This window comes from Sparassis crispa (assembly GCF_003851025.1).
Source record: "Sparassis crispa DNA, contig_000012F, whole genome shotgun sequence".
Taxonomy (NCBI): Eukaryota; Fungi; Basidiomycota; class Agaricomycetes; order Polyporales; family Sparassidaceae; genus Sparassis; species Sparassis crispa.
The window spans coordinates 193,975-215,092 of NW_020939759.1; the positions used below are offsets into that span (position 1 = coordinate 193,975).

The 21,118-nt window shown below is 52.7% G+C and overlaps 6 protein-coding genes across 6 annotated transcripts; 3 read left to right on the forward strand and 3 right to left on the reverse strand.

The window, feature by feature from the left end:
• Positions 1–1,868: 1,868 nt before the first annotated feature.
• On the forward strand, positions 1,869–4,505 carry SCP_1300690 (predicted protein; the record flags this gene model as incomplete). The annotated part of the gene is made up of 5 exons (XM_027763366.1): positions 1,869–2,159; positions 2,227–3,268; positions 3,325–3,504; positions 3,566–3,735; positions 3,798–4,505. 5 exons carry the CDS (start codon positions 1,869–1,871, stop codon positions 4,503–4,505), a joined length of 2,391 nt encoding a protein of 796 aa, XP_027619167.1.
• Positions 4,506–6,710: 2,205 nt separating this feature from the next.
• SCP_1300700 (hypothetical protein) lies at positions 6,711–7,871 on the forward strand (the record flags this gene model as incomplete). The annotated part of the gene is made up of 3 exons (XM_027763367.1): positions 6,711–6,917; positions 6,993–7,103; positions 7,170–7,871. The coding sequence occupies 3 exons, from the start codon at positions 6,711–6,713 to the stop codon at positions 7,869–7,871; spliced, it is 1,020 nt and encodes a 339-aa protein (XP_027619168.1).
• A 1,768-nt stretch (positions 7,872–9,639) lies between these two features.
• Positions 9,640–12,216, reverse strand: SCP_1300710 (predicted protein; the record flags this gene model as incomplete). The annotated part of the gene is made up of 5 exons (XM_027763368.1): positions 9,640–10,269; positions 10,325–10,494; positions 10,557–10,736; positions 10,797–11,841; positions 11,902–12,216. 5 exons carry the CDS (start codon positions 12,214–12,216, stop codon positions 9,640–9,642), a joined length of 2,340 nt encoding a protein of 779 aa, XP_027619169.1.
• Positions 12,217–15,425: 3,209 nt separating this feature from the next.
• On the forward strand, positions 15,426–16,100 carry SCP_1300720 (hypothetical protein; the record flags this gene model as incomplete). Its single annotated transcript, XM_027763369.1, has 4 exons — positions 15,426–15,486; positions 15,543–15,745; positions 15,796–16,020; positions 16,074–16,100. The coding sequence occupies 4 exons, from the start codon at positions 15,426–15,428 to the stop codon at positions 16,098–16,100; spliced, it is 516 nt and encodes a 171-aa protein (XP_027619170.1).
• Positions 16,101–16,401: 301 nt separating this feature from the next.
• Positions 16,402–17,116, reverse strand: SCP_1300730 (hypothetical protein; the record flags this gene model as incomplete). Its single annotated transcript, XM_027763370.1, has 4 exons — positions 16,402–16,599; positions 16,664–16,879; positions 16,938–17,029; positions 17,098–17,116. 4 exons carry the CDS (start codon positions 17,114–17,116, stop codon positions 16,402–16,404), a joined length of 525 nt encoding a protein of 174 aa, XP_027619171.1.
• Positions 17,117–17,380: 264 nt separating this feature from the next.
• On the reverse strand, positions 17,381–20,894 carry SCP_1300740 (cystathionine beta-lyase; the record flags this gene model as incomplete). The annotated part of the gene is made up of 11 exons (XM_027763371.1): positions 17,381–17,667; positions 17,723–17,882; positions 17,950–18,063; positions 18,122–18,212; positions 18,282–18,653; positions 18,711–19,018; positions 19,081–19,390; positions 19,443–19,578; positions 19,640–19,856; positions 19,909–20,402; positions 20,651–20,894. 11 exons carry the CDS (start codon positions 20,892–20,894, stop codon positions 17,381–17,383), a joined length of 2,733 nt encoding a protein of 910 aa, XP_027619172.1.
• Positions 20,895–21,118: the final 224 nt, after the last annotated feature.

Here is a 21,118-nt window from a genome sequence, read left to right on the forward strand (position 1 = left end):
GGAGGTGTCCTGTCACACTTCGCAACGATGTACACTCGCAAAAGAGCGAAAATTACTATTTCTGTATATTCGGATATATATTGATTGCAGTCGGGACTGTCGCTCATCGCTCGGTGTGAGAAAGAGTGGCAGGCGATGGTTTTACGCTGTACGAGACGCCATCAAGGCGGGCCAACCCCGGCAAACCGGTCGCGATTCTCTCCCTTTTCGGGGATTTTAGTATCGGACATTCAGCCGGACGGGCAGTTTCGGGGAACTTTGGCACATAACTTGGGCCGACTTTTGGGCCAATTTCGGGGGTCCAAGATCGGAGTTTCCGCCTGCGACGGGCCCAAATTCGGGGATTCAGGCATCGGAGCTCGTGGAGGATTGCGGGGGGTCCTATCACGTCCGGCGCAACGGCATCACGGTGCGTTAATCTTTGTAGCCCGACGCCCTACATCTCACCGGCGCACAGCGGTGTCGTGCTCTACTTCTCAATACTGACGGTTGGGCGTAAGGTTCAGAGCGACGAACATCTTAATGGCGCATGCCAGTACTTGCAGCCTGCTCGGCATTGTTGATAACGGACTAACATGGTTCGCGTGCGTCGCCTAGGCACTGCGATACGAAAGCTAGAAAGAGCTGCTTTTTGATGTTCAAGTCGTGAGCTACGTCCACTCGGTGAATAGTGAGTACTGTGTCCATTAAAATATGCCGGAAGAATGTAATCTGAAGCATACAATTGCTCTGATTAGCAACTATCGAACTCGAGCGGGAGATAAACTGTGTTCGCCTACACCATAGAACCGCTTTGTGAGCTGCGAGCAAGAGAACGATTCACCCGGTCTACAGTGCCGTTCAGCTGATAAGAGTTTGTCATGGTAAGTGATGAGTTTGTAGTTGCATGTAATTTGACAGCTCATCTTGTTGTCCACTAAGACCGAAAATGGCCTAGTGGTCCAATTCTAACGGTGAGCCCTCGAAGTGATGGTTCGCGCGTTCTACGGGGCGGAGAACTTTGCACGATTGTTACACGTACTAGGTCATATAGCGTGAAGTTCGGTATGCGAGATCGTGTGGTGAGTCCTAATTGAATTCGTTTATCAACGCGAGAACTTTTGAGACTTATCCATACTCCAAGCATCGACTGATATTTTGTGTTGGAGGCGAACGTGCAATTCTTCTGCGGTCATCTCGTGCAATATGAAGTTGCGGTGTGTGGTGAGTCTCTAACTTTCGTTCGTCATCGCTAAGATGTGTGAAAGGCAAATGCTGACGCACCTTACAGAACCAAGGTCTCGCATATATCGTAGCGAAACCAGCGAGTATTCTTTGGCCAGCCAGTGGATCTCTGCATAGATGGCCGGTAGAAAGTTCTTCATAAGTCGGCCAGCTTCGTTGAGGCAACCATTCTTCTGTCTGGTAGCGCGCACAACGAGTTGGTCAGTGGGATGAACCTACTGTGGCGTCGTCTCCATTTCCACTCTATTGTCTCTGCGGTGAAACCTCAATTGTATGATAGTCTTTCAAGCTCGAATAGCTTGACATACCCCAGCAGAACAACGATGGAAACTCTGTACTTCGGCCTTGGGAGCTCTTCGTTTCGGGTGGCGATTTCATGAGGCTGCAAGACATTCGTTGGGAGCATACGGGCTCTCTCGATATTGGGACTTGGATCGGTGGCGTACTGGTATTTTTGTTGCCAAGACGATTCTTAGTTTGCGTTTTAGAGGTATCGACGCTGGTTGTTTCTTGTCTGTCGCGGTCACGTGGTGTCGGCCAAGCACCGCTAAAACAAGGTGTTCTACATTTGTTCTCGCTTTCTCTTTCAACCACCTCCCCACACCTGTCTCAACAGCTGTTTCCGCTTATAACACTATTTCAATATGCCTTTCACCACTGCTAGCCCTGCGGAGATTCCCCGCCCTCATTCAATCGACTTCAAATCATCCTACGTGGAGGCAACCAATGCAGACTCTTCGTTTGACGAACCGGAGGATCTGCGTTTGTCACACTTTGAGAACGAGTGGTACGCCGAAACCTCTGAGGCTTATATCATCGGCCCTATGCCCACCGCACAATTTCTCGACTTCCTACCGTTGAAGAACAAGGCGCGGATGCCGACAGCGCAAGGCGCATTCAACCATCTAGACGAGTGGGACATGGCATCTGGATTGGTGCGTATTTTCTCGCACACTTGGTTCCTCAGCTCACGCTTAAACTATCTGTTCATTTTATCTCCAGCGCCACTCCATCAGTAGCCACAACCGCTGCCCAGGATTTGTATTTCAGTATAACAACCCCGACGACGAAGAAGACGAGCCCGCGCTTATCATGAAGATGAGCAGCGATGACGACGACATTCGTGGAGAATACTATGAGCTCTTCATCGACGTGCAGAAGGACGAACAGGGAGATTTTCTCCGTGACCCTCCGCCAGGCGTGGACCGCGCCCGCCATAGCTTCCTCCGCACCCTCGGCCACATCCACAAATCCAAACGCGAAAAGGCACGACAGAAATTCGGCAGGAATGTTCGCTGGGCTACTGATGCGCTGGTGAACCAACACCGCCTACTTTACTTCTCCGTGGCGATCCATGGAACCTCAGCACGACTCCTTCGATGGGACCCTAGTGGGCTGGTTGCATCAGAAGCATTCAACCTTCATGAGAAGCCAGAGATTTTGTGCGAGTTCCTCTGGAGATTCGCCCACGCATCTACAGTCGAGAGAGGTTACGACCCGACGGTCGAGCCAGCGTCTAAATATGAGGAGTACCGCTTCAAGACCGTGCTCTCTTACTATCTTTGCGAGCAATTGGGTCTTTCCCTCAGAAATAACTCGCTCGACAGCCTCTCCGACAGCGAACGTATTATTCTCCAAAATTCCATCGACAAGCACTACGAGCCTGGGCACGTGGCTGCTGTCAGCATCGTTGAAAAGGTGGATAAAGCTGGTGTGCGTCAACTCAAGCGCTGCTTGGTGTGCAGGCCAGTCTCCACGTACGCCTCTATGCGGAGAGGCTGTATGCGTGGATTCTGGGGAGTCGTCGATCGCGCCATCGTCTTTCTCAAGGACACATGGCGTGAATGGTCACTCACCGACCAATGTGAAGGAGACGTGCTCGAGGAACTTCACAAAGCAGGTGTGAGGCATATTCCTCAGGTGAGGTGCCACGGAGATGTACCCGAGAAGGTATTATACGGAGATATCCCCACGCAGTTTTCTGGGATGGCCACCTTCCAGCGGACAACGCGAAGTAGGAGCAACGCGTTGATGAACACACCAGGTAAGCTCGTCTCGTCGAATTTATTGAATTTGAAAGTTAACTATGCCTTCCTCTAGCGTTTCAACGAACTCAGACTGATAGATATCGAACGGCGGAGTGGTTATGCCGCAGCGACCGCCAAATACTGGTACGCTCGCGCGTTCACTACCGACTGATACTTACCACGGTCGGCCTTCCGTTGCAAGACATACGGGGTACAGAGGAACTCCTCCACGCAACTTATGATATATATGAAAGTGCGTACATTTCGAGTTTTATCGTTTGGTTTTCATTTATCTTTTACCATCTCCACAACAGGTATCATCGACGCAAGGGACAAGGCGAAGGTGTTCCACCGTGATATCAGCATAGGCAATGTCTTGTTTGTCAAGGAGCCCGGTGAAGACATTCGCCATGGGTACCTCATCGACTGGGAGCTATCGTCCCATATCGGAGACGATGGGCTATCCGAGAGTGACTGGACAGTCGTAAGCATTATGACATGCCTCGTTTGCCATCCATCACTAACTCGTCGCTTCCATGTCCACAGGGCACCCAAGCTTTCATGTCTCACCGTCTTGATACAGGGAACGGCAGGCTGCGACACGCCATCGAAGACGACATGGAGTCTCTGCTCTACGTTGTCCTGTATTGTGGCCTGCACTGGCTTCCTCACGAGCTCAATGCAGACAAGGCAGTCCAGGCGATCTTTTACAACCGTGAGGTGGTCTCCCGCAATGAGCGCGGCCAGAGGGAACTCCGCTCGATGCAGCCAGGAGAGGGTAAATTGCAAAATATGAAGAATCGGAAGTACGTCGACCCATCCCGGTTTGCTAAGCCATTCGGGGTTTGGCTAGAGACTTCGATGAACTACAATCACCCTCGTGAGGAAGAGTACTCGTCCGCATCAAATTCCGTCTCCGCGCGCGAAAATGGTGATTGCTCCGATGCTGCAGTTTCTCCAAATCCCTCTGAGGGTAACTGGGATGGCCCGACACTGTGGAAAACATACTGGGAGCAGTACAAAGCCAACGAATACTTGCCCAAGAACGACAGGAAGCCTCATTTCGACAAATACGACGAATCAGAGGCTAAGCCGAAGGATGTGACGAGGACTGTCGTGCACCGAGCGGGGATGCCGCCGAACAAACGGAAGACCCGTCACCAGCGCGAGCCAGCGGACGGTAATCTAATGCATAGGGACACAGAACCGGCGAATGGCAGGCCAGCGAAACGTGCGAGGGTATCAGCAAGGTAGACGCTATCTGGCTCGAGGCGTCCCGTCGATGTTCAGCCCCAACTTTCTGGACGCGGACGCGTTCCACGACGCAGAGCTAAAAATATCGGGAGCCAGTAATCACGGCAACGGCGAACGTATGCGATCGGAAGCAATCACCAAATATTGCTGTCCCTATTCAGTAAGTGTATGTTACATGCCTCTTTCACATTGCGCAATATCAGCTAATAACTCCTCTTACCAGTGTAAGGGCGACTCGTCGCATCCGCCCTCTCAAGATCACTTCATACGTGTGAGGAATTGACCACTTCGACCGGCCCTAGCTCCATCGTACTGGAGCTCTTCTATGACTCGTGGGACAGGCCTATTGGACGTCCGTCGCGTTGGGGGGATATGATCAGGCTCCTAAAACCAGCCATCGCTATAGCATTCTCGCTCCTTTATCATATGTTTTGAGAGATCATGTGATATATATAGTTTATGAGACTTACCCGATTGAGCGAGAAAATAGCCGAACAAGAGGGTGCCCACAGGAAGCATTACCACTTTTATCCATTGGAAATAACCTGGCAAAAAGCATGGAAATCAATAATATATTTTCAGAGGAAAAACCTCGAGAAAAAAGTGAGAAAAGAACAAAACATTCTCACGGTTTTTCCCTTGGAAATAAGTTGCCTACCATATCAGGCAACTGGACATGCCAGGACATGCCAAAACCCGGACAAAACTACCATATTTGGCGACCAACTTATTTCCAGTGGAAAAACTGCGGAAATGCTTTGTTCTTTTACACATTTTTTCCTCATGTTTTTCCCGCAGTATAACTTTGTTGATTTCCACGCATTTTTCCAAGTTATTTCCTCGGGAAAAAAGGAGTTATGCGTCCTGTGAGGAGGAGAACACTATAGGACGGCTGGCCTATAACTATAATGTCAACCGAGGTTTCGCCGTACAGTGAGAAGCGCCGGATAAGCGCCCACCCCCCCGCCAGCGGTGAAACCTCGGTTGACATTATAGGCCAGCCGTCCTATACACAGGACGCATAACCCCTTTTTTCCCGAGGAAATAACCTGGAAAAATGTGTGGAAATCAATAAAGTTATACTGCAGGTAAAACATGAGGAAAAAACGTGTAAAAGAACAGAGCATTTCCGCAGTTTTTCCACTGGAAATAAGTTGGTTGCCAAATATAGTAATTTTGTCCGGGTTTTGGCATGTCCTGGCATGTCCAGTTTCCTGATATGGTAGGCAACTTATTTCCAAGGGAAAAATCGTGAGAATGTTTTGTTCTTTTCTCACTTTTTTCTCGAGGTTTTTCCTCTGAAAATATATTATTGATTTCCATGCTTTTTGCCAGGTTATTTCCAATGGATAAAAGTGGTAATGCTTCCTGTGATAGTGTTCTCCTCCTCTTGTTCGGCTATTTTCTCGCTCAATCGGGTAAGTCTCATAAAATATATATATCACATGATCTCTCAAAACATATGATAAAGGAGAACACTATAGCGACGGCTGGTTTTAGGAGCCTGGGATATCACAGTGACTGGATCCGAATTTGGAACTTCGAACCCTTTTTTGCTTCGTGTCGTGTCGTGTATGTAAGCGAATGGTGGTTTTGATCGTACCTAGAGAGACTGGCGATTGTTTCTTACAGACCTCATTGACGAAGATGAGTTCGTGCACTGAGGACGCACATCGAGCCTTCGCGCCTTACAGTTGTGGATATCCTATTAGATAACTTGTAGTACTTTCTGCTTGAACTTTGCAGTCATGAGGCCTTGAGGAGTCAACGATGAAAACGAGAACAGGATTTTCTGATTGGCCCTCCCTACATCACGTGGTCGTGTCACCCAGCGCGTCAACAAACTTGTCGCCAACGTACCCGGCGACGTGCACATCACTCCTCGTCGCCATCGTCTCCGACCTCGTCGTCGCTGCCCTTGCGGAGCTCGACGCCATCCTCCTGTCTGACGCACCTATAATTCTTCGGTTCTGATCACGACTGCACAACCGGTTCAAACCGCAAGCAGTGTGGCCGGTGGCCTTCCAGCCAATCCCATTGTAGCGTCATCCGACCCTAGGCCTCGTTGCTCGGCCGTTCGAACTCACAACAATACCCCTTTATTCGTCTCCTCCTACCGCGCTCTTTTCAGATCTCCTATTGTTCACCTCTGTCTTGTCTGCTTGCTGGCCTTGCAGTTGAACATTGACCGCCATCATAACGACTATGACACTTGATCCGAAAGTGGAGCCACACCCGATGCTGTCGCTCTCGCGAGCGGTTGGAAACATTATTGTTTGCGGAGCCAAGACGACCAGCCAGGGTATCGCGAAGACGGAAGTCTCCGACCGCGCAAAGATGCGTATGCAGCGTCAGAAGGCGATCGAAGAGGAACAACATATGGAGGATCTTGAGGCGCTCAAATTGACTACTGTACGTTCGTCTAGATTTTCTTGTCTAAATTTTCTTGTGCATCCACAGTTCTGACACTGCGTGGGATGCGGACAGGATCAACGGCGAATGTTGCTCAGCCCGTTCACGTCTGTCAAGGTGGAATTCAGCGATCTCGACGGCCTCTCGTGGTCGGACCCTGCCGCACAGCGTCTCCTCGAGCAGTGGGTGAGTATGGCTTGTACACTCGTTCGGTATCTGCAAGAACACTGCTGACACTGCGGGATCGCTCAGTATGAGGCTCGAATAACTACCTCCATAGCCCCTCCGGAGGAATTGGATTGGGGTGTTCCGTTGCACCGTTGCCCCCCGAAGCCCAGGTTCCAGACACCGCCCCGCACTCGTCGCTCACTGGATGTGGACGAAGAGTCCTTCGAGCTCATTGAAGACACGATTCGTGTTTCGAAGGTGAACCGTCCCCCGATAAGCATCGTCACAGAACTCGCCGAGAACGATGTCACCGGTAGCGCGAACGACTGCATGGACATCGAATCTCTAAACGCCGCAGTAACACCTTCATCTGCCATCTCCCTCACCCCATTACCGACCCCCGTTCCCCCAACGACAGTCGAGCAGACCGCCTGCCCAGCATCTCTGCTCCTCCCCGTCAAATCCCTTGCGCCGGCCGTCGACTCGCCTGCCCCGAAAAAGATCAGGCTCACGAAGCGCATTCCCGCGGGCTCGCGCTCGCCCAACTCCCGGCGCGTCATCACTCTGCCCACGCGGATTCCGCAACCGCTCGCCCGCGACAGCGTCGTGAACACCGGGGCAGGTATGCGCGTCGTCTCTGCGGGTACACGTAATTTGCCCCGCGTTGCGGACTGCCGCGCTCTCAGGAGAGGGCCGACGCTTCTCTCTGCGCGAACGGGCGCTGGCCCGCCGCTCGCCGCAGAAGTCACGAAAGCTGCCGTCCCGGCGTCGCCGCGGTGTTGCTGAGCGCCGTGTATTAGTTACCGAGGATCGTGTACTTTTACTGGGGAGATCTAAATGTTGTGAACGTCTTGGATATCTGTACCATTGATATGAAACGTTATCTCGATGTGTAGTACTACTGTACTTATGTATTTGCTTTGCCCTCAGCTCTCGGTCTGAACTGGGAGGACGGAACGGCGTGAGTCTCACTTGACTGCTCTAGCGAAATGAGGTCGCGTATTCGTTTCTACCTCCGAGGCGTTCGCGTTCTCTGAGAAACTTCAATTCCCAAATGCCTTTCTGTGGTAGTAACACGAGTATGCCCCGCGGCGCACAGCGGAACGACTACTAGTATGCATCGATTCGAGAAGTACTGTACCGGACATTTTCGAGCAAGCGGTACGTGCTCACATACATATATCAGATGTACATATGACTGAGCTCAGGAGAAAGCATACGACGCGCTCACCGATATATAACTACCCTCTGTAGTCACGTGACGAGACTTCGGACTTCGCAGCACACATACTAGAACCCTCATCACAGCTACAGCATCCTAGCAAAAGCACAGTGCAGCAGGTTGTTCAATACATCAAATAACGTGCGTGACGGTCATCACCAAAGTAGAGTGCGTATCCATGGTATTGTCCGCGAAGTTCAGTTGAGAAATGAATGCCACTGTCATACTTGAGTACGAGGCAGTTGGCATAGAAAGCTCGCTGCTGCAGATGTTGCTTGAACCGAACACCCTGTTACAAAAGAATGGTGGGGACACAGATTAATACGGATCTGTTAGTATTCCATCAGACATAGAGTTCACCAAATTACTACACCTTCGGTATGAATCCGCTATCTAGATCGCGGTAGAATAACTGCAAAACTGAAAGGCACAGCAGAGTGCCGGAAGAATATGAATAAAGTGATTCTTACCATGTTATATGTCGTGTTCAACATATCGAGGAGATCGGACTGAACCAGGGACGGTACAGACCGGGATCGCTGCTGTGTACGATGCCGCTGCCTGCTGGAACATGTGAGAGATGTAACGGAGAGCGACGAATAAGAATCTGATGCTAGTAGATGACATCTACAGCGGGACTTGCGAAGGGGACGGTTGAAAGACCAATATTGAAGCGACAGCCGGATGCCTGGCGGAATGTTGAGCATAAGGAAATAGAGACGATATAACCTATAATACTTACACGGCTGCAGTTGAACATAGGCTGCGGAGACGGAAACGAGAGTATGAATCTGCTTTCCTTCCTTTCCCGACACTTCAAAAGCAACGTAGTTTGGTCAAGTAGAGAGACTAGAGTCTGTAAAATATCATTGCGCGGCCAGCTTTGGCTGCGAGAGAGATGCCGATAATAAGAGACAATAACAAGACCGTTAGAGAAGTACAAGACATATAGGTAGAGGGTATAAAGAACGCAGCTGAGTAAAACGTTCCCCACTGCATTTACACGGACTCAAAGACTCTTGCGTTCCCGAAATGTGCTTCAAAGGTCGTCCAGTTGTCCGCCTCCATCGGTGAGGCACATTCGAGGAAAAGGGCGCCAGCCGTAAAAGACATGCACGGCAACGTGCGTGGCCTGGAACGGACCAGACGATGGCGTACACAGCGAGCGCATGTACTATGCTGTTTGACAGCTCACTTGATCTGCGTTCGCAGAGCATAGCCCAGACAGTCGACAATGTACTGATGCTGTGAGTCGAGCGCGCGTCAAGTACCCAGAAAAGTGGGGATCGCCATTGGCAGGAAGAATTTGAAAGTGTCGTAGGACGCCAAGGTCTATCCCGCCGCCCTCTTTAGCCGTTTCACTGGCCTACCGTTCGCTGGTGCGTCGTTGGCCCGTCCGTCGTCAGTCGGTCCTCGGCGTTGCGGTGCCTTCCGTTTGTTGGGATGGATCCCGGGACGGTGAGAGATTGCCTTCACTGCAGACTTGGGCCTCATCGACGAGCTATCCTGCTTACGAATCCTGTCGTCCTCCGGCAGTTTACGGTCCAAGAATTCCTTCCAGTAATCGTTCCACGGCTCGGGCGTGTCCCACTGCGTCGCCGCATTTGCATCCCGGGGGTGATTGAGGTCCATCGAGTGCGACAGCCAATCCTTGAGATCCGCGTTGAAGTTCGGGAGGTCGATGTAGGTCCGATTCTCCTTGATGTCCAGCTTGCCTTTGCCCGGCTCCATCGTCTGGAATGTCGTGTGTGTCACCCCAGGTACATCCCCCGCGTGGACCTCCTTGCGGTTGTGGAACATAGCCTGAACGACTTGCCTCGTGTCCTTGGAGTGCGCAGGATGCTGAAGCCAGTGGAGGCCACAGTGCGCGACGACATACAGGAGTGCCTCCATGTCGTCCTGTAACATGTGCCTCCGCTGGCTTCGCGCCTCGAGACGCTGCGACAGGAACATGCGCGTGCCCTGTCGGGATGACTTCAGCAAGCAGCGGTGGTAAGAAACGAAGAGCGATGCATACCACGATATACTTGTCCGTCGCCTGCCCGTCCTCCTGTACCTTCGACGAGAGCTCCCAGTCGATCAGATAACCTATCCGATGGTCCTGATATGGCTGCCGATAAAGCATGATGTTGCCCGCGCTGATGTCTCGGTGGATCCTCCGTGCCTTGTCGTGCGCAGCGATCAGCGCTAGGTTAATAGATAAATCTTTATGAGCCGGCAGAATGTGCAAAAAATGGCGATAGGCTTACCTTGGAACGCGTCGTGCGTCGCGTTGAGCAGCTCCTTCGTGCCTCGCAGTGTCTGAAGTGGGAAGCCGACTTCCTTGAGGATCAGACGGTGGTGGACCCGCGGGTGCACCACAATCCGAGCGCCGCCATAACATAGCCATTCGGCCTCCCGGTGTAAGTCCGTCTCAGTGCATTGGAATGCTGGAGGATACAGATGAGTTCAAGCTCAGATTCAGTGAACCGTGACGAATAGACACTCACACGGCTGTTGGCCTGCCTTGCTCCGAGTCGTCCTCTCGAAGTTCGCCATGGCCGAGAACCGCGTGAGCATGCCGTCACAGTACATCACCTTCGGAACATCTCCATCGTGCTCCACATGCGGGATGTTCTTGACTTTGTGCGCTTCAAGCTCCCTCAGTATGCGGCCTTCGGGCTCATGGACGTACTGCCGCCAGGTGTCCTTCAAGAAAACAACCCTGCCTTCCATCACCGCCCAGTACCCGCGCATCGCACCCCGCCTCATCGAGAAGTTCGTAGCGATCGGCCTCGACACGAGACACCGCTTGAGCCTCCCGTCCTCCGCACAGATGGTCAGCGCCGCGACGCGCCCCGCCTCATAATGCAGCGCCACGGTCTTCTCATGAAGCGCACACTGCGCCTCGTACTCCGCCCGCACCTCATCCTTGACCTCCCCCTCCGGAACGTCCACCAGCTTCAGGTCCAGCTGTTCCCGGACGTGGCATGAAACCAGCTGCCGGAACAGACACTCCTCGCCGCTCGACGCGCGCTCCACCGTCGGGTCGTAGCCGCGCTCGACGGTGGACGCGTGCGCGAACCTCCACAGGAACTCGCACAGCGCCTCGGGCTTCTCCCGGAGGCTGAACGACTCCGACGCGACGAGCCCGCTCATGTCCCAGCGCAGCAGGCGCGCGCGCAGCCCGTGGATCGACACCGAGAAGTAGTGCAGCCGGTGTTGGTGCATCAGCGCGTCGGTGGCCCAGCGGACGTTCCGCCCCAGGGCTTGCCGCGCCTTCGCCCGGTGCGTCTTCTCCGCGTCGGGCTGCGACAGGACGAACTTGTGGCGCGCGCGGTCGGCGAACGGCTTCGGGTCGCGGAAGAAATCGCCCTGGTCGCCGCTTTGCACGTCAATGAACAGCTCCCCTGCGTACTTCGCCGCTGCCTCGTTGTCCGACCCGATCGAGTCCTTCGGGACGCAGATCAGAGCGGGCTTGACCGACGTCAAGTCCAGGGCGTTGTGTTTAAACTCGAACCCTGGGCAGCGGTCGTAGTCCCTGATGGCCGCCAACTGTGGCCACGCGCACGTCAACACCAACCAGGCCACGGCGAACAGGGCCTTCTCACTCACCAGCTGGGAAGCTCCATCAGGCTCGTCGACGTCGTTGAACGCTCCCTGCGTCGACGGCCTGCGTGCCGTGTGCTTCGCAGGGAGGAAGTCGAGGAATTCCTCGATGGGCATAGGCCCGAGGATGAACCCCTCCGCTTTCTCCGCGTGGAGTTCGTTGTCATCATCTGAACGACGCGGATTTTCGGGCTCGGCGTTCTCTTCGCCCGCCAAGGGTGTCCAGTCGGAGGTGCCGCTGTGTGGAGTGGGTGGCAAGGAGAGGTCGGCTTCGGCCGGTAAGGTGGACGGGCTGGGAGCGCAAGATCTGGAGCTGGACATCGTTGATGTTGTTGATAGATGAGTAAACGGTGGTAGAAATGCGGATGTGGTAGCGGTGGTGGTGGTGGTGGTGGTGGTGGAAGAAGAAACTGAACGGACGCAGCCACTTGCTTGCGCTTTTAACCTGCGTGTGGCACACACCACGTGACCGCGTTTGTGCACAGAACGCGGAGTACGACCTATCCTGGTACACGCCCACTGTGTTACCCATGGTTCTCTAGCTGGCAAAGGGAGAACTGCGCCGATACATAAGGTTAGACAACACCAGCATCAGAGGCGACGCTCACCTCTACCGTACTACGCCACCAAAGAGTAGCCCAATTGGGTCGGCTGATGAATCTCGCAGGTCAACTCGTCCGTCTGCTGACCAGCGTCATCGATATCCGCGGAGTCCTCATACCACGCGGTCGATGCAGACTCACATCCAGAAGAATAGAAACTCAGTCGAGAAGACAGGAGAACGCGCTTTGATACCCACCGCGGTGGCGACTGTCGAAGTGCTGCGCGAGATTCTGCGGCGGGTGAAGAAATGAGATCACCAGACCGTATGCTTCTCGTGTCTCGAAGAAAGCAAGCTGATCGATAACAGCAACACTGCCATCACCGCAGTAGGCAAGAACATCAATATTCAATCGTCGCCAGGATCAGAAGTCCCCGCGGGTCAGCGTACGGCAGCCTGCAGGCAATGACATCGTGGGTGAACCAGTCGTCGACCAGCATTTTCCGAAAGAGTTTCCCACGAAGTGCGTAGAGACAGGATCTGCGCCGCGGTCTCGTAGAGAATCCCGCAATAGTCCGCAAAGAACGCGTTGTGGAGTTGGGATGAGGCCGTAGCAGATCCTCGCTGGCCAGTTCGAAGAGCGCGTTTTTTTTGCAGCAAAACGCGAGCAGGGTACGCGTGAATCAGCGTATCACCTTTGGGTTGTTCAAATTTGAGGATTATCAAGCGAGCGGTGATATTTGCAGGCAATTCAGGTGTTTCTACGAGATCAGAAGCTCTAGCGCAGTTTTGTAAGGTTCGGCAGCACAATCAAGGAAAGGGACATGAGAACGCGTGGAAGGAAGACCAGTGTGTTTTTTGGGAGACGTTCCGGCCTGAGCCTGCGAACACCGTCAGAAATGGACGACCAGAGATTGGGCAGGCCAATGAATAGCAATATCATCGCGGCGTAGTCTTCAGAGTTCTGACCCGCGTAAAAAGGATGGGATTAGCTTGGCGTGAGGAACGCCGCTGCAATTCTGCAAAGGATGAGACTTGCAGAACAGTCGGTAGGAGGACGCACCACGACGTCTTGATCCCACTGAAGGCCGGATGACAAACTCTTGTAGACGCTGTCTGAGCGTGTTTAATTCGGACTGCGAGCGCTTTGTAGCTCACGCGAACGGTAAAAGATTGAGTGAAGAAAGCCACACACAGTGACTGGGCGACGACACTCACGTCATAAACAATAAGACGAGTCTTTAGACGACCGAGTACACGACCAACACGCTCAAGAAGCTTGATATTTGCGGGCCAATATTCGTGGAGGACTTTGAGCGCAAACAACTGGACAAAAAACGGGTGCTTTAGCGTTCACGGCATTGACTTGGAAATGTCACTCCCCCTCCAAGAATTATTTCTGGACGACCGACGACCGCGGATCCTCACGTCAGAAGCAGCTGCAGAAAAGGATTTTTTCCGCATGGTCTCAGGCTGATTTGTGTAGCGGCGGCGGCGGTCGAAGACTCGGAGGGTGATAGACGTGGTTAGGCTGCTACAGATCCTGCACCCACAGAGAACGCGAGAACGGGCGAGACGCGAGAGAAGTGATGGATGTGGTCCAACACGTGTCCTCTCGCGACAAGGAAACGGCGCGCCCGGCGCAGGCGTTGGACCGCGCTGCCTGCAGTCCAGCGCCGAGGCGGACGCTGCCCGCCGCCCGCCGTGCGCCTCCGCCTTGCAAGACCCGCCGCGGAGGGACAATGCTCGCATCGGGCAGCGACGTCAAGGAGCGGGCTGGAGGCGGGCCAGCGGGGCTGTGCAGTGATTTTGTACGGCGCCTTCCCCCATGCGGCTCTCACCGCCTCGATAATTTTGTTGCGAGTCGCGGCGGAGTCGTACCCATGCTTGTGCGCGGCTTCGGCTCGCGCCGCTTGAAGTATCGCGATGGGCTTGTTGCGCGCGTTTCAGCTAAATTCAGAACGTTAGACGTTTCTCGTTGAAACTCACCTCCCGGTTCTTGTTTCTGGCGCAACGTTTTAGTGCGGGACAAATAAACCTAACCCAAATGTAGATGCTCGGGCTCGCTGGAGATCCGGCGGCAATCCAGCGACACCGGCTACTTCTCAGAGCCTCAGGTCAAGTCAGTACAGACAGCTTGCCATATTCGGCCTAGGACTGTTTGTTCGCACTAAAACACGAACAGAAATCGGGAGGTGAGTTTCAACGAGAATGTTCTGAATTTAGCTGTTACATGGGAATCTTTATCTGAATGCCCGCGCGTTGTTTCTGAGCCTGGCGGAGCGTCTTGTTTAGAACCAGAAGCAATGGGCTGAGTATTTGAGCTAGAACTCTGCATGAACTTCGAGGTGTCTTGGAGGAGACCATCCAAGTCTTGAAACAGCTGAAGGACGCGTGTAGACATAGAAGGAATTTATTGCGAGAAATAACAAGGTGTACGTGATAGTACACGATGCCCAGCGCGGCAGTGAGAGAGCTGGTCGACGCGGGCAATGCGCCTCCCATGCATTTTTCGCACTCCGCCGGCGAAGCCCAGAGGCACCTGAACGGCTGGTCAATACGAGACTACTGTCATCCGTCTCACCGCAGCTAATCTCATCCGTTTCACCGTTTTACTTAAGTTGAAGCTTTGAAGTTCTGCGACAGGCGAGCCCCTTCCGGGTCTGCCACGCCAATGTCTTGCAACTTCTTGAGAGACTCGCGAACCTTCTTATCGGTTACCCTAGCTCTACCTGTCGCGTGGGCATTCTTTCGTCGAAGTACTCATCGTCTACAGCAAATACCAAAACATCATGAACGGGTTCTGATCATAGGAGCTTCCAGTGGTATAGGACGAGAACTGGCATTGCGGTATGCTTCGAGGGGTGCACGACTCTGCATTGTTTCCCGACGAGAAGAGATACAGAAAGTTGTCACGGAGTGTATTGCCCTCGCTCCAGTCAGACCGGCGGAAAATTGGCCTCATCCTGGAGGAGCAAGCATTTACGGTATGCAGGCTGATATATCAGACACGGGGGATATGGTTCGGCTAAGGGAGAAAGTGGAGTCTGGTATGTCATTTGCATCATTATGAACAATATGTCAAATTGCTCATGGCACATTCCAGAATGGCAAGGCGTAGACACAGTTATTGTCTGTGCGGGTGTCTCTGCGTTACTTCCTCTGATGGAGGTGGCAGGACTGAAGGGAAACGGCAGCAAGTTTGATCCACCACAGGCGGATGTGGAAGGCATACAACGAACCGTTGATGTTGCTAATGCAGCTGCAAGAGTCAACTACATTGGGCCGCTCATTTCAGCAGTTACATTTGTGAGTTATTGGGCAATATTCCAGGAAGTTGCACGCTGAGATATCTCTAGCTGCCTATTCTTCAGTCCAGTTCCGTCTCTCCTTCCATCGTCCTGATCTCGTCATTGGGCGCCATCATTCCGGCCCCGACGCGCTCCATCTATGGGTCCACTAAATCCGCTTCTCTCATGCTCTATCAAGCGCTTTCTATCGAACATTCCGCTGTCACATTCACTCTCTGTATTCCAACAACGGTGGAGGGCAACTTTCGTGCATCTGCTGTGGACGGCGGTAGTGTGCGCGAGGCCGATCCGAACACCCATGGTCTGAAGATACAGGACGTTGCCAGGCGGTGTATCCAAGCTGTGGACGCTAGGGAGAAGTATATCTTTATGCCTTGGTGGTACAGCAGACTGGGCCACCTAATGTACTGGTGGTTCCCAGCTTTCGTCGAGAAGCAAGCACGAAAAAAATATGCATTCACTGTATAGTATGATACCATTGACTGTTGGAAAGTGATATGTATTCAATAGGTAGAGGGTGTACTAATGTACCGTTGCACCCACAAAAAGGTGAACTCTTTCCATCGCGCGTAGAATGGGCGACACGTCAGATTGCAAAGTGATTGCTGGTTTCAACGCAGTAGTGACTAGCAAAAGTCGCTCACGGTGGCATGATCAAACAACTCTCCTCTCGCATCTCGTCTCATCGTGTATGCCTTGGCAGTTCAGATCGCAATACGGCATTGCGCACTTCTTACACTTGTACTTTCCCCAGAACCCACACACCGAGCAGAACAGTTGAGGCGGCTGGAGGGGTGGCGGAGCGACGGCAGTGAGGTATGTTGGGACACCTGGAGGGTAATTTGCTATCCCCTGCGGTGGAAAATATGCAGGCAAATCAAGTCAGTGCATACGAAGAACTAGATAGTGTGCTTACAGACTCGTCCAGAAGGACCGCCAGATTTTTCTTGTACAGCACGGCCGTCCTGACATTCATACTCGACTTCTTTGGTTTCTTCTTCCCATCCCATTGCCGCTTGTCTGAGACGGTCCTTCTGGCGCGGCCTTTGGCAGAACGTCCCCCTGCACCACCGTCTTCATCTTCCCCGAGGCCGTGGAACAGAGCATCGGACGGTTCCGTGTAGTTCGAACGCTGAGGAGGGGAGGCAACATAACTTTGGTTACTGGAAGCAAGGAGAACACGAACATACCTCGAGTTCATCAAGGTGCCTTTTGGTCCGCTTAGCAACTAGTTCAGGATCCAGTTGCGCAGAAGAGGACGCAGCTTGGGTTTGGCGAGTGGCTGTCTGACAAGACGCAGGGACTGAAGTCAACCAATTCTTTCGATGATCCTTGTAAAGGTGTACGTACGTTGTCTTCGAGGAGCCATAGTCTGATACCGTCTCTATGGGGCTAAGTAGGGAGGGGCACACCGTACAATCTCGATCGGTAATCGAGGATGTCGTACCCAATAGGGCAGGTACTGTGGATGATTCAGATGACATGCCCTCATACCCTCACAGTAATGCATAGCAAAATCCGGGCACCAACGTCATACGTTACGAGATCTTGAGATAGTCAACTGTACATGTACGTCTCAAATACTGTACATTGTAGTTGAATACACCGTACAGCTGTACCTACAGTTGATGATCTACACAAAGCCCCACCTGCCTCGAGCTTCAGCCCATGTCGGCAGCTGGTCAATACCAATGGTAGTGAACTGTTCTCGCAGTGGTAGACTATCCCTTCTATCAGTGTCTGAATCCGCATCCTCATAGGGAGTGTCTGGTGGCGTCACAGGCCCACCGTAGCTCTCCGGCTCATGGTTGTATGGAGAGAGGATGCCCAGTCCCGACCCTCCCACAGCAGTGAGGTAAGACTGAAATTTCTTGGCCTCGAGGGCAGAAACAAGAGCTTGAAGATGAGAATCGTGGAAGTCTATTGACAGAAAATGATAGGGAGAAGAGATATCAGTGATTGAGGAGACACGCACCATCTGGAACGAGGGTGACAGCGCACCCCCCTCCGCCTGCACCAGTTAGTTTCGTGCTCAACCTGTACGGTTCAGCACCCGTTGATGTCCTGATAGATTCTAAAGACTCGTGCGAGACTCCGAGAGAGACCAGGTGGGCATGGTTCTCGTCAATGAGAGCCTGGAACACCCACCAACGTCTTGTCAGATGTCCGATCACAGGCGATCAACTAGGTATGGCAACTTACAGAAAGCGCGGAGAGCAACGACCCTCTGGATAGCTCTGGATCAGCCAATGCTCGCCGTGCCTCGTCACTGATGGTCTGGATATCGTCTAAAATCTTGTTCACGATCTCCGGTTGCTGTGAGAGACGTAGAAACGCTGAACAACACGAAGTAGCAGGACACAATAAAAGTCACCTCGAGTTTCTTCGCGGCTACACCAGCAACAAGTTGCTTCGTGTTACGAGGGACTCCGGAATCCACCAATAAGAATCGCAATGACTTAAACCTGCTCAACAACATCAGCGTGTTTAATGAGACCTCAAAGCGAACACCACGAAACAAGAGGATCACTCACCCTTGAATCGGATCCATGCCACTCTTCTTTCCAAAGCCGGGCCGTGTGTATGCCAAGGCACCTCCATACACCGCGACTGAGTTATCCACTCCACTTGGATTCCCGTGCAGCACCTTCTCTGCAACAAAGGCCCATCTGTTTACCTCCTCTGCAGTGGCAGGAGGAATGGCGCGACGTCCATGGTGTGAGACATGCAGATGACCAGGATCACCTGGTGCTCCTGGCTGTCGAGTACGGGGCGGAAGTGGAGGCATGGTGATTCGATGGTTCAACAGAAGGAGGGCCGTCGCGACACACACGGAATAAGAAGCAGAGGACCCGAGACCAGCGCCAATAGGGAGGGTGGAACGAACAACGAAGTTTAATGCTGGCCTTCAACGCAGCAGATCCATCAGTCTGGTAGGTACTAAACTGGGTACTACGACTTACCTCTCGTCACCATGCGCCAGCATCATGTATAGATACAAGAATGCTTGCGCTGCCCCATGCGCCTTCGGAGGCATCTCATCTGCAAGCGGAAGTGCCCTTGTGTTGATTGCGTCTACCAGCTTCTGATCCAGAACCTCCGGATGCTGTTTCCCAGGAAGAACAAGAGACACAGCATCCCACGGGAGATCATCTAAATCCCATTCCTTGTAGTAGTTTCCAATATCCATCAGATGTAGAGATAGCTTGTTATCATGGCGTGGTGAGGCAACACCATAACAGCGCAAGTCAACTGAGGCTGCGATCGCCGTCTACAAGTGTCACAGATGAGTCTATACCCTTACTGTTTTAGTGGTGCGGAAGGGACACCTACCACACCGTGTACGACGGCATGTTCTCCGAACAGGATAACCTTTCCAGGTGCACTCACGAACCACTCCCTGTCTTCTCGGTCTCCGATCTCCCTTCGCGGCTCTCCAAGGGCAAGCTTTTCCACCGCTCTGCTGATGGGGTTCGGTATGCGTATGAAATCATTGGCAGCATATGTTATAGCACCAGCTTCTAGAAGGGCATGCTGCAAGTCGTCGAGAAGATCCGCGGGATCTTCGATGCCGACGCAAAGGCGTATGAGGTCCTCAGGGAGTCCACGAGCAGCGCGAGTAGCCGGGTCAATGGAGGCATGGCTACAAGAATTTTGGCGTCAGATGAGAAAGAGGTATGAAACGTAGAACGCACGACATGGCACAGGGCATACTGATCAGGCTGTTCACGCAGCCAAAGCTGACGCTGATGCCCCACAAGCGGGTGGATCCAACAATGCGCTCGCTCATCTCCTTATCTCCTGTTTCAAAGGAAAGAACTGCACCGTAGCCTTCGAGTAATCACAAACTCTTCAATAGGGGCACAAGGTAGACACAAGATGAAATACACACCATCCGCGATACGATCGTGGATCTCTTTCCCGGGATGGCTTGGTAAACCCGGATAGTGAGTGACAAAGCCCAGGCGGGAAAGGAGCTGGGCAACAAGCATAGCTGAAGACTGCTGACGATCCATACGAACGGCCAGCGTCTTCGTACCGCGGAGTAGGAGGAACGAATCAAACGGCGTAAGAGCATTACCGACTGCATTGATAGTGAAAGCCATTTGCTACGCATGCTGTTAATAGATTGTTCGGGGCAAAACAAGTGTCCGAGCGCACCTTGGCCAAATCATCTCTGTTGCAAGTAATAACACCGGCCATCAAATCGTGATGTCCACTAAGGTACTTCGTCGCACTATCGTAGACGATATCTGCACCATGCTCCAATGGTCTCTGCAGGTACGGGCTCATCATAGTATTGTCCACCACAATTATGGCATCCTCGCAGTTCTCCTTCACCATCGCGCTGATTCTGGCAATGTCTACTACTTTCAAAAGTGGATTCGTCGGGGTCTCCAGAAGAACCATGGCTGTCTTCCCGGGGTTCAAGTGCGGGAGCACCGACTCCGGATCAGTTGTGTCCACATGATGCACGGTAACACCCATATGGGTCCGCAAGTAGGTCAGCAGGCGGTTGGTGCCGCCGTACAGATCGTCACCAGCGATAACTTCGTTTCCGGGCTTGAGAATGCGTGTGATGATATCCAGGGCTGCCATTCCAGACGATACAGCGAAGGCATGCTCGGCGGAGGATATTTTAGCGATGTGGTGTTCTGTGTTCAGAGAGAACGGCTCGTCAGTACTGATATTGAACGATCTTTTAAGAACAAGAAGGCCAGTTCATTGGTGCCCTAGGCATCGAGCTAAACCCTACACTCCAGTGGAATGCGTCTCATGACTGCATGCCGCCAGCCCGCAAATCCTGACATGCACATTTGTTCCACAGCATTTTCCGACTGACTCTCTCAATGCACCAGCATACTCTGCAGTTCAACATGCGACTCAGATGAGTGAAACTCGCCTAAATGAGTTCTTGTGGGATTTCCACTCCTGGAGTAGTCATACTGCCCTCCGACGCCTTTGAAGGTAGCGGTCTGATAGATGGGTATACTAGAGCTCCCATGCTGGTCTTTATGTTCCGAGTCGGGGGTCTCTACTGTCGCGCATAGCGTGGAGAAGCGGTATGGCTGGCGCGGTCGAAGGAGAGAAGGAGACTCGGGTTCTGGGGTGGGAAGATCGTAGATCGGCTGCTTCGATGCAGTCATGGCCAGAGATTAAGCAACGAGGCGAAGAAACGACACCGAGCACAGAAAATTGGGTCTTATATGCGGCTAAGACGACTTTTCAGAGTATCAGGCCAGCTTTAGATAAACCGAACAGCTGAGGAGTGAATCTCGCCATGCTCCTCCGCGGGGTAGTCGTACTGTATATCACGTGGCTCGTACAGCCATTGGTGCCAATTATCGCGCCATCTTCGTCACTTCCAATA